This window comes from Eptatretus burgeri, chromosome 10 (genome assembly GCF_056783735.1).
Source record: "Eptatretus burgeri isolate ZD-2024b chromosome 10, Ebu_testis_v1, whole genome shotgun sequence".
Lineage (NCBI taxonomy): Eukaryota > Metazoa > Chordata > Myxini > Myxiniformes > Myxinidae > Eptatretus > Eptatretus burgeri.
In genome coordinates, this window is record NC_140970.1 from 89,990,472 (window position 1) to 90,004,978 (window position 14,507).

General features: G+C 43.1%; 1 protein-coding gene across 3 annotated transcripts in view; it reads left to right on the forward strand.

Annotated features, from left to right (window-relative positions):
• The window catches only part of LOC147019084 (agrin-like), a 182,989-nt gene that overhangs the window by 58,598 nt on the left and 109,884 nt on the right, over positions 1 to 14,507 (forward strand). For 2 of the 3 annotated variants that reach the window (XM_085899320.1, XM_085899321.1), the window contains exon 1: positions 11,441 to 11,860. The exons of the other annotated variant lie outside the window; for it this stretch is intronic. In XM_085899320.1, coding sequence (XP_085755446.1) covers positions 11,746 to 11,860 — 115 coding nt within the window. In that variant the 5' untranslated portion in view covers positions 11,441 to 11,745. Of the gene's footprint in view, positions 1 to 11,440; positions 11,861 to 14,507 lie in introns of those variants that run through there. 3 annotated transcript variants of the gene reach the window in all.

Sequence of the window (14,507 nt, forward strand, 5' to 3'; positions counted from 1 at the left end):
TTCGATTTTGGTTAAGGTCCAGATTCAGTTCCGACCTATCGGTGACATACAAAATTTATACTGTTCAGCCTGATGGAGTTATGTTCTCCAAGGAGTGCTGTTCCGTTTCACCAAGTGTCACTCCATGAGTGATTTTTGGCTGCTCTTAGAGCACCCTTATTCTGGACATTTCCATCTGTCTGTCTGTCCGCAAAACTTTGGTCAAGCCTTGGGGTTAAACCACTCAACCGATTCCAATGAAATTTGGTAGGTATGACCAATATTTCTGGGAATCATGTGCTTTCGAATATGGGACCCCGGGCCCTAGCAACCGCATGGCAACGGCCCTTTAAAGTGGTCAAAAAAATCGAAAAAAAAAAATAAATAACGAAAAATTGAAGCTTAGAGTTCTGTGCGCAATCTGTCTCGCTCCCTTCATGCCAACTTGCAGCCCTAACAAAAAATATTTGGAGGAGGAGATAGGTTTTGGGCGAGTACTTGTCGAACATTTCAGAAACTGTTGATTGCGAATATCTCTAAGAGAAAGAGTCTGATTTTTGATGAAACTTGGGTGAAATGTGCACAATGTCGCTAGCATGTACACAAAAATGAATGGTTGCTATGCACACCTCCGTTGCTTAGCAACAGCTAAAATACTTTATCGTACATCGTACACTTATTGTGGACTGTACAAAAAAAACAATACTTCCGAAACTGGACCTCCGAGGGACCTGTTTTTTTGTGCCCAAGGAGAATGTCTTACGGCATCGTATAAAAAATAAAATCTTTAGCGAATAGATAAATGGAATTACCAGGGCTGCCATTTGTTAGTGTCTCTTTGGAAACATACCTGAAATTTCACAAGGTGGGTTTCTGGGCGCAAACTAAGAGGGCTGTGATAATCATATTTATTGTGCTAAATTGATTGATAGCATGTACATGAATATCGGCGAGTCGCGTCGGCCATCTTTCCATCTAGAGCGAGCAGTCATGTCGCCTACCGGCTTGTTCATTTTATTGTTACTTATGAAATCTAAAGATTTCGTAAGTATATTGATGACTTCCGTTTCTGTTTGTTTGTTTGTTTGTTTGTTTGTAGGCACGATAACTCGAGAACGGAAGAAGCTACCAATGTCAAATTGCACCAGGTGATTCAGGAGGTTGATGGCTAGTGCTGATTAGATTTTGGTCAAAATCAGTCAAAGGTCAAGGTCACGGTGAGGTCAAACATCCAAAAAATGATAACTCGAGAACAGAAGAAGCTACCAATGTCAAATTACACCACGTGATTCAGGAGGGTGATGGCTTGTGCTGATTAGATTTTGGTCAAAATCAGTCAAAGGTCAAGGCCACAGTGAGGTCAAACATCCAAAAAATGATAACTCGAGAACGGAAGAAGCTACCAATGTCAAATTACACCACGTGATTCAGGAGGATGATGGCTAGCGCTGATTAGATTTTGGTCAAAATCAGTCAAAGGTCAAGGTCACAGTGAGGTCAAACATCCAAAACATTCGATTTTTGATGGTTTGGTACAGAATCATCGTAGAAACTTCTGGTTTGCGTCGCTACCTTCTCGAGGGACAGCTTTTATTAGACAAGGTCAGAGGTCAAGTTGACGATTTCGCAAGTACGTCTATGACTGCTTGTTTGTTTGTTTGTTTGTTTGTTTGTGGGCACGATAACTCGAGAACGGAAGAAGCTACCAATGTCCAATTACACCACGTGATTCAGGAGGGTGATTGCAAGTGCTGATTAGATTTTGGTCAAAATCGGTCAAAGGTCAAGGTCACAGTGAGGTCAAACATAATTCCGTAAATTCACGTGGAGAAATGGAGTATTTTTGCTTCGCTCGACGTTACGAGTTCGTTTTAACTTCGATTTTAATTTTGTCTTCGGTTTTTGCCATCGCTTTGGACGTTTAAAACTCGGTTTTCGAAATTCTGGTAAAAATCAGATGTTTTGGAGACGTTTTAAGATTTTATAAAAAATATTTCACTCGACGCGTCACGGGTCGTTCCATGATGCAGTGCGCTCGAGCAGACGCGTCGTTGAGTTGCGTTAAGGTATAATTGCGTGGAGAAATGGAGATTTGTCAGAGGTCAAGTTGACGATTTCGTAAGTACCAGTCTGTGACTGCTTGTTTGTTTGTTCGTCCGGGCGATATCTCAGCCATCCTTTGAGCTAGAAAAGCTGAAATTTGGGGACAAAAGTGAAGATGTGCTTTGGCAAAAACTGTATTTTAAAATTTTTTTTTATGATTCAATTGATTGATTACTTAAATATTATCGATTATTTTTTAATTTATGTATTTATTTATTTTCTTTCATATCTGAGCAATATCTCCGGCACCTTTTGAGCAAGGAAGCTGATATTTGGACATGATAGTGAACACGTGATTTGGCTACAAAGGGTATTTTTTGATTTAATGATTTGTTATTTTCTTTATCGTTTGTCCGGGGGATATCTCGGCCATCCTTTGAGCTCGGAAGCTGAAATTGTGGGACAAAAGTGAAGATGTGCTTTGGCAAAAGCAGCATTTTTGACTTATTGATGAAGTAATTGATTAATTTTTCATTTTTCGTTGAATTAATTTTCAAAAAGTTGCAGATTCGGATGAAACGGTGATGGTTTTGGTATGCCATCAGCCGATTGATTAAGAAATTAATTATTTTACGATTATTACTTATTCATTTTAATTATGCAACTGATCAATGAACCAATTAATTATTTTACACCGCTCCCTCCCAGTTCCGTCTCAATGTTCTGCATGGCAGCATCGCCAGGTGCCGATGGTGCCCCGGCAATGTCTTGCGCTGGAGGATTTATTATTTATTTATTTTGAATGCTGGTGGTGTACTTTGAATGTACATGATCTGTACTTGTTGGGTGGTCGCTGGACTACCCTTAGTCTCAGGTTTTCCTTCTGTCTGTATGTCTGTCTGTTTGTATTGTTACGGCTGTGGAAATTCGCAATACACCATAAAGGGTCCTTAGATCAGTTATGACGCTAAGTTTATGTGCAGATAGGTCCCCACCGTTGTTTAAAGGGGATTCTTCGTGTTCACTGGGCTGCGACTCTGAGATAGCTGTTTTTCTTTATCTATCGTTATTTTGAGCCACCATTGCAACAAACCGCCACCGACTACGCCACAACGCCCACCACGCTCACACCACCTCCACAACAATCACCACCATCTTCGCCACTACGCTCGCTTATGAACGCCATCCTCCGCGGACCACGGTAAGACGGTTTCCGCGTCGGAAACCGTCCGAGGATTGGCAGAACAAAGCTCTTGTGAGGCTTGTGGGGTTTTTTTCTGCCTATTTTCCCCGCACTTTGTGTGAAGGGAAGGGGGAGGGCAGCTCGCCGCCGATTGGTTGATTCACAGCATGAGGCGGTCGGGGTGAGGGAACGCCCCTTTTTGGGAACTTTTTCGAGGGAAGGTGGAGCCGAAAACGGGGAGGAGCGAAGGGCGGAGCCCCTCGCTATATAAGGCGGACCGAGCGCCAGGCTCTCTCTCTCTCTCTCTCTCTCTCTCTCTCTCTCTCTCTCTCTCTCTCTCTCTCTCTCTCTCTCTCTCTCTCTCTCTCTCTCTCTCTCTCTCTCTCTCTCTCTCTCTCTCTCTCTCTCTCTCTCTCTCTCTCTCTCTCTCTCTCTCTCTGTCTCTGTCTCTGTCTCTGTCTCTGTCTCTGTCTCTGTCTCTGTCTCTGTCTCTGTCTCTGTCTCTGTCTCTGTCTCTGTCTCTGTCTCTCTCTGTCTGTCTGTCTCTGTCTCTCTGTCTGTCTCTGTCTGTCTCTGTCTGTCTCTGTCTGTCTCTGTCTGTCTCTCTGTCTCTGTCTCTGTGTTGGGGTCGTGTTGGATTCTACTCGCTCTCTTGGTGGACATCATCCTCTCGCTTCATCTTCGAGCTCTCTCTTGGTGGTCGAGGTCGGGCTCTCTCGTCTTGGTATTGGGCGACCTGTCGGTGAAGGCGCGGGCCGGTGCCGAGTCCGGGCGACGCCTCGGAGACGCAGACGGGAGGCGCAGCCCTGCCGGCTGTGTGGTGCGAATCTGCGCATCTGGCGAGGGACGCCGGAGAGAACTCACCGACCACATCATTGCAAAGGCCCGAGAGCAGGCGCGGCTACGCTAGCTGCCGTGGGAACAAGACGTCGCGACCTGCCCACCGTCACACCTCGAGGGGGCAGGTAACCAGCACGGTCTCGCGGGCCTTTTCGGTCATCCACGGCCCACGACCATCGAGGTTTACGAACCCCGTCTACCTCCCTGCCTATGGGGAAGGTTTTCCTGTTGTTTTGTATGTATGCTGTGGCGCCGTGTCCTGTTAAGTAACAACTGTTAAGTGCATGTACATTCTCATTGTAGTCGGTTGTATTGCTTTTTATTTGCCTTGCTTGTAAATACGTGCATGATTCCTTGCTTGTGTTGTGTGTGCAATATGTGCTTTATAATACATGTCGTTGTGTACAACGTATCCCATTCGTTGCGTCCTTCCCCTCTTTTTAAAGTGCCATCTTGAATCGTGGAATGATTGGTAGTGGGTTTTGAACACCCGTGTAAAGAAGAATCTGAACCGTCGAGGTCGGCGATTAACACCGCTCGGTTATCCCTGTAGCACAGAACGAACCTCTTAAGCGGTTCGTGTCCTAAGCCGACCTGCGGCGTGGTGCAACCCCTCGGTAGTTTACCCGCGGGTATTTAGGTATATCGACATCCGGCGATTCACCCTATTTCGCGCGGGTGGAATGCGGACTGGGTTGTGGTGCGGTTAAACCCCCACCCGTGAATGGCTCCTGGCGGTAGTTCCAGGAGGGTCACGACTGAATTGTCCGTCCGGTGGGCGACGCGGCTGCCATTAGAGGTACGTGGCCGATCGCACGCCAGGCGGGCCAGAATTCGTAACAGTATGTAATGAACAGCTCTGGAGGCCAGAGGAGTCAACCGATTTAGATGAAACTTGACTGGTAGGTTCATACCAGGATCAAGTTGTATGCTTTTGAGCACCGTTGCTATGGACGCCATCGTTGCCGAGCAACGGGACTTTGAATTTTTTGAAAAAAAATCCGAATATTTTTTTTTTTCGAAAATTAAAAATCGGCTTCTGTGCTTTTATGCGCACTATAATCAACCTCTTTGTCAAAAAATTTCAGCCCGATCCGTCAAAAACTGTATGACTAGTATGCAATTATAGCGAACGTAGTGAGCTTCATACTTAACGCGTGCTCATGAGAGAATAGGAAACAACAACAACACAATACCCTGGCAATTTGGAATCCGTGTCGTTGGCTATGATGCTTTTGCTTCCGGTTGTTTTTAAACGCTGTGCGGTGTATAAACACGATTGGGTTTTATTTCTATCTTGTGAATATTACTTAACGCATGCACATGAGAGAATAGGAAACAACAACACAATACCCTGGCAATTTGGAATCCGTGTCGTTGGCTATGACCCTTTTGCTTCTGTTTTTTTTTTTGCTTCCGGTTTTTTTTTGTTTCCGGTTTTTGTCATGGGGAATGATGTATGCCGGGAGATAAAGGCATCGTCGGAGACATGAAAGACCCAAATATCAGACATGGTGGATATTTCCTCCACTGATGTTAATAAAGATATCTCCTGCATCATCAAAAAATAATTTTTAATCGTGATTTACATTATTTGATCGCTGATCCCTAATTCATGCCGAAGTAACTGGAAATTGCGTATACAGTTGTGAACAAGTTATAGGTAAAGTCAGAAGCGAATGTAAGAAGAATTCGACGTTCGCTTCTAGTATTTATATTTTTAGATGAGATCCTGTTCTAGGCGGTGTAGTTGTCGTTGTGAAGATAATGTTGAGGATTTTTTTTCTTCAGATGAGATCCTGTTCTAGGCGGTGTAGCTGTTGTTATGAAGGTACTGTTAAGGTAATAGGTAAAGTCAGAAGCGAATGTAAGAAGAATTCTACGTTCGCTTCTAGGCTTTGCCTATTCCACATTATTACTATATGCTTTCACCCCAACGTTCGCGTTGGGATTCCCTAACGTAGGGTTAGGGAATCGAACACAAATGATGAATGGACAGTTGCTCGTCATGTTCCTATATGGAACAACGAACGGCAGAAATGCCATCTGATGTGTTCTATTATCTACATCTATCTATAATTCCAGCAATCTGTGTGTGTCTGTCTGTATGTGTCTGTCTGTGTGTGTCTGTCTGTGTGTGTCTGTCTGTGTGTGTCTGTCTGTGTGTGTCTGTCTGTGTGTGTCTGTCTGTGTGTGTCTGTCTGTGTGTGTCTGTCTGTGTGTGTCTGTGTGTGTCTGTCTGTGTGTGTCTGTCTGTGTGTGTCTGTCTGTGTGTGTCTGTCTCTGTGTGTCTGTGACTGCTGTTTCTCGACAACCACTGGTCCGATCTAATTGAAACTTTCCAGATATATTGCTGGGGACCCGAGGATGTGCCTTTTCAAGGTTTGATATTAATCGGACAAGTGCTTCCCAAGTTATGGCCATTTATTTACCAACCAATGACAAGACACGTTGCTGTGTGGGCGTGGCCGATGGGGGAAGGGAAACTCAGCCGCGTTCCCCATCACGGGTTACAACTTACAACGTACGGACTCCTGAGAGTGATGACTTCATGTATTCTAATAATTTCTCGATTTCTTATGCACATTTATAGATAAACACAATGCCCCAATTTATGATCGTTTTCATATTAGATGGTGCATAAATTTCGGTAACATCAGAGTGAGCTGGTGTGCTCCGAACCAGGAAGTAAATTTGAAACGCTCGATAACTTACGATCGAAAATAAGCAAGTACGAGACAAAATTTAAACAACAGGTGTTTTTTTGGTACCTTAAGATGTTTTCGTGTATTCTAATAATTTCTCTTTCTTATGCGCATTTATAGATAAACACAATGCCCCAAGTTATGATCGTTTTTATATTAGACGGTGCATAAATTTCGGTAACATCAGAGTGAACTGGTATGTTCCGAAGCAGGAAGTAATTTTTTTTTCTCTTCTCTTCTCTTTGTGTTTTTCCTTGCGACGACATTGCGAAAAGGCAAAATACGTTGGCGCTAATTGAATAATTTGCCATTAAAACTAAATTGCGAATAATCGTAAATGCGACATGCGAACTTCCGGGCCACGCACGTACGGGCACGCGAGAGCGAAGGAACGGCCTGTGTGGTTGTTGTTTCTTGCTCGCGGTTTTTTTATTTTATTTTTTATTTTTCGGGCACGTACTAGTATTTCAAATTCGCCTTAGTCTAGCGACCACCCATGTCGCGTACCGGCTTGTTTATTAAAAATCCAGCTCTAATTTTTATCCTGATATTATTGTCGGAGAGAAAATGTAGAAGGGCCTGTGGCAATGAGGGAAATTGGGGTAAGTTGTTGTCTTGGGGCAGAATGGAAGATGATTAGAATAAGATATCTGTGGAGAATGTGAGATGCAGGGAGAGAAATCAGATTTGGAGGTGATAAAAGTGTTGAAAAATGGAGGGAACATTTGAGAGGAATTTTGTCGAGCTTGTGTTGGATTTGGGATAGATTGTTTTTGTGCTGGTGCTGGTTGGTGGGGAGGGGGATGGGACAGAACCAGGCTGAAAAACTTGGGAAATTTGTGGTTTCATGGGAAAACTTGAGGAGGAGGAGTAGGAGTAGGTGGGTGTAACCCAAGCTTAGTGATGGGTGAGGGAGGGTAGTTGAAGTAAATCTACCTCATGTCTGCCTGCCGACCATATGTTCGTCTCTTATGGTTTGTCACTGCACACAAAATCGTGTGACTAAACAACCAAGAGCTCTCAACGTTCTTTAGGGACTCAACGGGAGGCTAGGGGAGTCTGCTGAAGAATTTTGGATAGGGTAGCAGTAGTCCCTTAACCCCTAAAGGGGTATTAAATCCACCAAACCAGTGGGTTATTTACATCCACCAAACCAGTGGGTTATTTACATTCATCAAACCAGTGGGTTATTTCAATCCACCAAACCAGTGGGTTATTTCAATCCACCAAACCAGTGGGTTATTTCAATCCATCAAACCAGTGGGTTATTGACATCCACCAAACCAGTGGGTTATTTACATCCACCAACCAGTGGGTTACTTACATCCACCAAACCAGTGGGTTATTTATATCCACCAAGCTGGATGGGTTATTTACATCCACCAACCAGTGGGAAATTTTAAAACCACCAAACCAGTGGGTTATTGTCTGGATCGATCCATAACCTTTTGACATATTGTGCTTTCTATCGGTTTTAGCCATATCTCTCAATGGTGAAGAATCACTCAAAAATTCTCAGATCAGATTTGGATCTTCACCAAAATTGAATAAATTCTTCCTTGTCACACACCCAACATTGTCCACCAAGTTTCGTCCGAATCCGTCCACATCTTTTTGAGATATCATGCCACATATCGTTTTTGGCCCCATCTCTCAATGGTGAATTGTCACTTTAAAAATTGTAGTATCTGGATTCGGATCTTCACCAAAATCGAATCGATTGGTCCTTTTCCCACACCCAGCCTGTCCACCAAATTTTGTCTGAATCCGTTCACAACTTTTTGAGATATCCCGCTCAAAGGCAGAGAGACAGAAAAACAAGCAGGAGTGAAAACATAACCTCTGTCCACCTCCGGTGGCATAGATATAACAAAAGAGAATGTTACAATTGTGCAGATTTGGATGTTTATTTTTTTTATTATATTTTATTTTATATTTTTATTGTTATTTTTAATCCAAAGGACATATGAGCTGTAAGTCCTTTACTGACACTCCAAGGCTCCTGGTGCTTCCTCGACTCGCCAAGACGCATGATGATTTGAGATGTCTATAGACATATTGACAAAAGAGAAACGAATGGTGTAGTATTGTTATTGTCTGCACCGCCATATAGTTTTGCTTCTTAGAGAATACAGCCATGCAAAATATTTTCAAACTCGACCATTCCTCTGGGTCTTCACTCGGCGCACCACACCCAGCCACAGCTGCAGGCAAAGCACGAGGAGTTCTGCCACTGATTTGAATGTGGGGAGAGTTGGGGCGCAAAGTTGGGGGGTAAGGGGCGGAGAGGGTTCGGCAGAGGCTGCATGTTCTATGGAATTTTTTAAATGTAGGATTTGAGAAAATAATGCATTATTGTGTATATTTAGTTCCCGTTGACCTTTAATTTGATGTTATTTTGTGGTATTCGGACGGTGCTGGGTTTTCGTGGAAGCGGAGGCTTGTTTCAGGGAAAGGAAGGATTCTCTGAATCAGAATTCAAGAATTAAAAAAAACCTACCATCCGCACTTCTTTATGATAAATATTTTCATTCTTCAATCATTATCTTTTTCTTTCTCCTTTTCTTCTCTCTTTCTGTATTTCTTGCTTTGTCTGACCATCGGTGATTCAAATAGTTTTGATTGTAATTAATATTTTGTTCTGAGAAATTATCATATTTTGATTTATAGTAATCCATCACGAGGTACTGATGAATCATTTTTACCTCTGCCACCGAAGGTGGAAGGAGGTTATGTTTTCACCCCTTTCTGTCTGTCTGTTTGTTTGTTTGTTTGTCTGTTTGTGTGCAGAATATCTCAAAAAGTTGTGGATGGATCTGGATGAAATTTTGTGTACTGGTTCAGTGTGTGACGAGGACGAATTGATTCGGTTTTGGTGAAGATCTGAATCCGGATCTGGATACGACAATTATTTAATTTCAAAGTGATTCTTCACCATTGAGAGATCGGGCCAAACACGATACAGTACTGTATAGCATGACATTTCAAAAATGTATTGGGCCCGATATGTTCTCGTGGATCAGGCATTACGTGGTGGAGGTATACGCTCTACCGAGTGCTGTTCTACTTCTTGAAATGAATTCCTTTTCAATACTTGTACTGTCTTGACCAAATGCACGATTTGCTGAAAGCGGCTTTGCCATTAACCACTGGGCGTCGAATGTATGGTCCAGAGGTCTTCAGTGAGATTGATCATGATCCGTTTGAACAGATTGTTATGATTCTCTTCTGTTTTTTTTATCTTTTTTTTTTTTCCTTTTTTTCTTTTCTCCCCCTCTTCAGATCACAGCTGTTCACGTATACTGTGAAACATGTGGACGAGCCTTGAATGATGTTTTCAAAATGCAAAAGAAATCATCGAACTGTCAAGAGGAATAGCAGCTGTAAGGTTAAGAATTTGGCGGCTTGGACTAGCTCAGCTGTGCATCTGGCCCTCCAGGGGAAGGGCAGGGGGGTGGCGGAAGAGGTGCGGAATAAGAGGGATGGAGAAGAGGTTCTGCAGAGCGCCCTGGGACATCATGGGCTCGTAAATACAGGGAATTCTGGAAGAACTTGTTCAAAATACAGCAATTAACGGGACTTTCTCATCGAAATACCTCATCTATCTGCACATTTAGGGGAACATAATATGTAAAGGAATTTTGAGGTTTTTTTTCCCTATAAGCCAAAGTCAATTTGATAACTGATGCCTCCTAGTTAGCCAATCAACCCAATCAATTTTTCTTTGATGCTTATTTTATTTTTATCTGCTCTTATGAGATCTGTGAGATGATGATGCCGATATATTTTCTCTTGCAAGGAACTTCATTTGCAGGAGGAGGCCATTCAGCCTATCAAAGCCTGCATAATGATGGCCATCGTGTAGCAGCACGTACCATTTATTGAAATCTTTAGTATGACTCCTAGACTCAGAGCGGACGCTCTCACCATTGAGGTGCTGAGTGTGGTTGATTGTGCAAGATCTGCTTGTGTTGAAGACAGTGTTTACTTGTCGATTTCGAAGTTTCATCGTGATAATTGTGACATCATGGCCGACGTCTTCTTTAAGGTACACTGCATTTGCTCTTCATGCTATTTGATTACATCTTCTTGCCCTTACTAACCGGCTGTTCCACGTTTTGGTTTCCTGTGAGACCTTTAGAGCCTGGAAAGATGGGGGAGGTATAGTGGCTGTTAGCTGAAGGGATGGGGGACCAGTGAGAATGGAGGCTGGCGTCGCTGCAAGCTGAAGGGATGGGTAGTCAGAGAAGCTCAGGGTAAGGTATTGTAAATATGACTTGCCTCCGACTTGGATAAACCGGTGGGTATTTAGTGCAAAAGGAGTCTGCATGAAAGTCCATTGGGTTGCAGTTTCAGGAGAAAGCTTCGTCTGATATATGATACGAGTGGAGCTCCTTTAGAAACACTCACATCCCCCGTTTTGTACAGCCAAGCCCCAATGCCGCCTTGGGGATTGCTGCAGAACCAGGACCCGAGGTCAAGGCCCCCATTTTAGGAGTTGGTGATGGACATGTAAAAACAGGAGTTACGAGATATCTGTCCTCTCAACCCCCACTTCTTGCATAGTCACTGCTGACCCATCTTTTTCCCCTTGTCTTCCCCTTCTAACCGCTCCCCTTCCCCACCCCCCCACTCCTCCCCTTATTTCCTTTTGCTTTTTCTTCCCAGTTCATGGCAGTGCCGGATTAGCTCAGAGCAGGTGTTTCGAAGAGCGTGACCCAAACAGCAATATGTCTTTTGGAGGAGTTGTCTCATCTCGACTAAACCCGTCTCATTTTGTCTTCCACTGTCTGGAATCTCTGTCTATGCTTGCAACAAATCTTGTACCTCTCCCCCTTTCTACATGATTTTGTCGAATACCTTTTTCGTTTCTTTGTTTCCTTTCTCGTTTTTAGTCTCTTTCCTTCCTTATCATTCACTTTACTTGTGTGTTCCTCCTGGGTGGGACCTTGGTGGCACGCTGTGGACCAGCAACTTGAGAACGTTTGTGAAGTGATGGGGGGAGATCGCTTAGCGTATGGGGTTCAGGCAGCTTTAACAGCTTGCAATGTGTTGCTACTCGGACTGGCAGCTGCTACGTTTGCCTTTGCTGCGCTTCTGCTCACTCACCGTACGTTGTCCTGATACTTGTTACTCACTGCACCGTGGAGTGGGAATTATTTGCCAGCAATAATTTGAGTCATGTTTTTGACCTATGTCTTACTTCCTCATGGCGTTTCGAGGATCTTCGTAAGCTGAAGTTGGGCACTCAAGGGGTTAATTTTGACGCCTCACTGTTTTTTTTTCTAAGTGGATAATATTTTTGGAGACATAACTCGGTGTTGCAGCTCATTGAGCACACACTGTCTGTGTTGTTATAATGGCATCTCCTGAACGTTTCGTTGGTCCGTCTTCGTGAGAAAGCGGTGCTGAGAACTGCTTGAGGGTTTGCCTATGGTGTGCATTTGCTGGGGGTCTTGTGGCATGCGTGCTCACTCTTTCCCCAAGTGTGCTGTTGCAGCCCACCATTCCCGTGCAATTTCAGCTTGTGCGTTTCGGGTTTTACAAAACCGTCTAGCGTCTCGGACTCATAAGTCGGAGTCCTTTTACACGCATCACAGGACATTAGTAGGGAATGAAATCAATACAGTATCTTTCTTCTTCGATCCAAAGGTTGCTAATCATGGATCTCCATTCTTCCTCGTTTTCCGCTTTCCTTTTCAGTTGCCCATACTTCCTTTATATCATCCATCCACGTTGTTCTTGGTCTTCCCGGTGCTCGTTTTCCGACAACTTTACTTTCCATGATATTAACAAACAGGCCTGGTGTTGGCTTTTTATTATTAAGGTGCTTCGCTTAAGTTTCTAGGATCTTGAGTTGAAGACCCTGTTGGGCTGTTGAATTAACACCAGGTAGAGTTATTTAGCCTGTCATCCTTCTGCAGCTGGCAAAAAGAGTACCAGTTTACTGGTGACAGGTGCATTGCATCAGCAGCACAGCTGCACCGCCAGAAAATGATGCAGCCAAGCAGCCATAGGCTGTATATTATTAAATAGATATTAACAAACAATTTGTCACAAGATAAATAAAGCTGACTATCTTTGTTATGCTACTCAATAATGTTTGTTTCACTCCTACCTATTTGTTGCTAACTTTATTCTTCAAATGAATCTTCAATACCCACCATTAGCACCACTTCTCAAACTCATGTATTCTTCTTCTCACTTATTTTCCTGTTGTCCACATTTTCCTGCCAATTTGTCACTACATATTCATTGTTATTCAATATTCATTGTTTTCTCAAAGACCATAACCTTTGTCTTTTTGGCACTTCACCCCATCCCGAACTCTTTGCAAGAACTGTTTACGTTGTCAATCACGAGCTGGAATTCTTCTTGGCAATCACTACGGTGTCACTTGCACACCTGATATGAGTAATACTGTTGCGGGGCCGGGCGTCAGCCGCGAGCACGACCACCAGATGGAGCAGTAGAGTCGGCTCGACCGATCGCCCGGAATTTAGATCGTACTTCTTCGGAAAACTCCGGAAAAGTACGGGTCCCCTTTTGGACCGAACTCTCCAATAGACAGACCACGTGGGGTAGGGTCGATTGCCAATTTCAATTTATCTAAATACCCACGTGGTCCAACCTTCCGCGGAAATTCACCCTCGATGGCACCCGTACGGAACGAGCCGCTTAGCGTACTCATTCCGTGTGCAATCTAAGCGGTTTGATCGCCGAGTTCCGTCGGTCCCGAATACCCTTTTACAACGGCGTCAGCCTGGCTAACTTTCCAACACGCAGCTCGCTCAGTCAATGAAGGAATGGACACGAACGAGCTGAAACATTGAACAATCGGGGTATTTATTTACAATGGGGGGAAATGAGGGGAGCACATAAGGGCAGACCTAGACCGAATAAGTAAGGCACGTATATACAAGCAAAAAGCACTTATGGCTAAGCGCATGTAAGTGGTTACCACCCCTATTTTAGGGCATACCCTGACTTGAGTGGCATTTTTGAAAGTCACAAAGACTACTACTGGTCATGAAATTTGGTTCATTGCACAGACAGTGTTCCATAGGACCTTAAAATAGAAAGGTTCATGGGTCTATGATGTATATTACTGAATCTACAGGATTTTTATTGAATATACATGCCCAGTCTTGGCCTTTTTTCTTGTTTCACCTTAAAATATGACGTATATGTATTAGACCATGCAAAAATACAACATATGAAATTTCTCATCTAATCAAAAGGTTGTCACCCACCGTCTGAGAAAATCAGCATTTATATCGGTCAGTGGTGGATTCGCATGATATATGCACATTGTGGCATATTTTTATTTTTTCTTGTTTTATTGCTTTTTATTGTTTTTCACATTTAAAAAAAAAATGCTTTTATTCTTCTGTGCATCAGATTATTTTCACGAAAATTTATTTACAAATGGGGCACAGTGAGATAGATATAATAGCATAAAAAAATTGAAAACATGCATGGCTTTGGTTTAGTCATTTTGCATTTTTGTCCGACTGCACGTTACACTTTTTAAAATTTGATAAAAAAATTAATTTTCTTAAAAATATTTTTCCAGGTATTTAAAAAATATTTTAATTTAGAAGGCAGTTAAAACAGTTTTGGAGAATTTAGAGAGCTTTTTGTTACTCCCAGAATTGATTGAATTGAAAATTTACGTCCAAGAATTTGTTCGATAAATCTTCTCTCTTTTAGTGCTTTTCAGCATCTGACAGTCACTGAATAGAGCAGTAATAAAA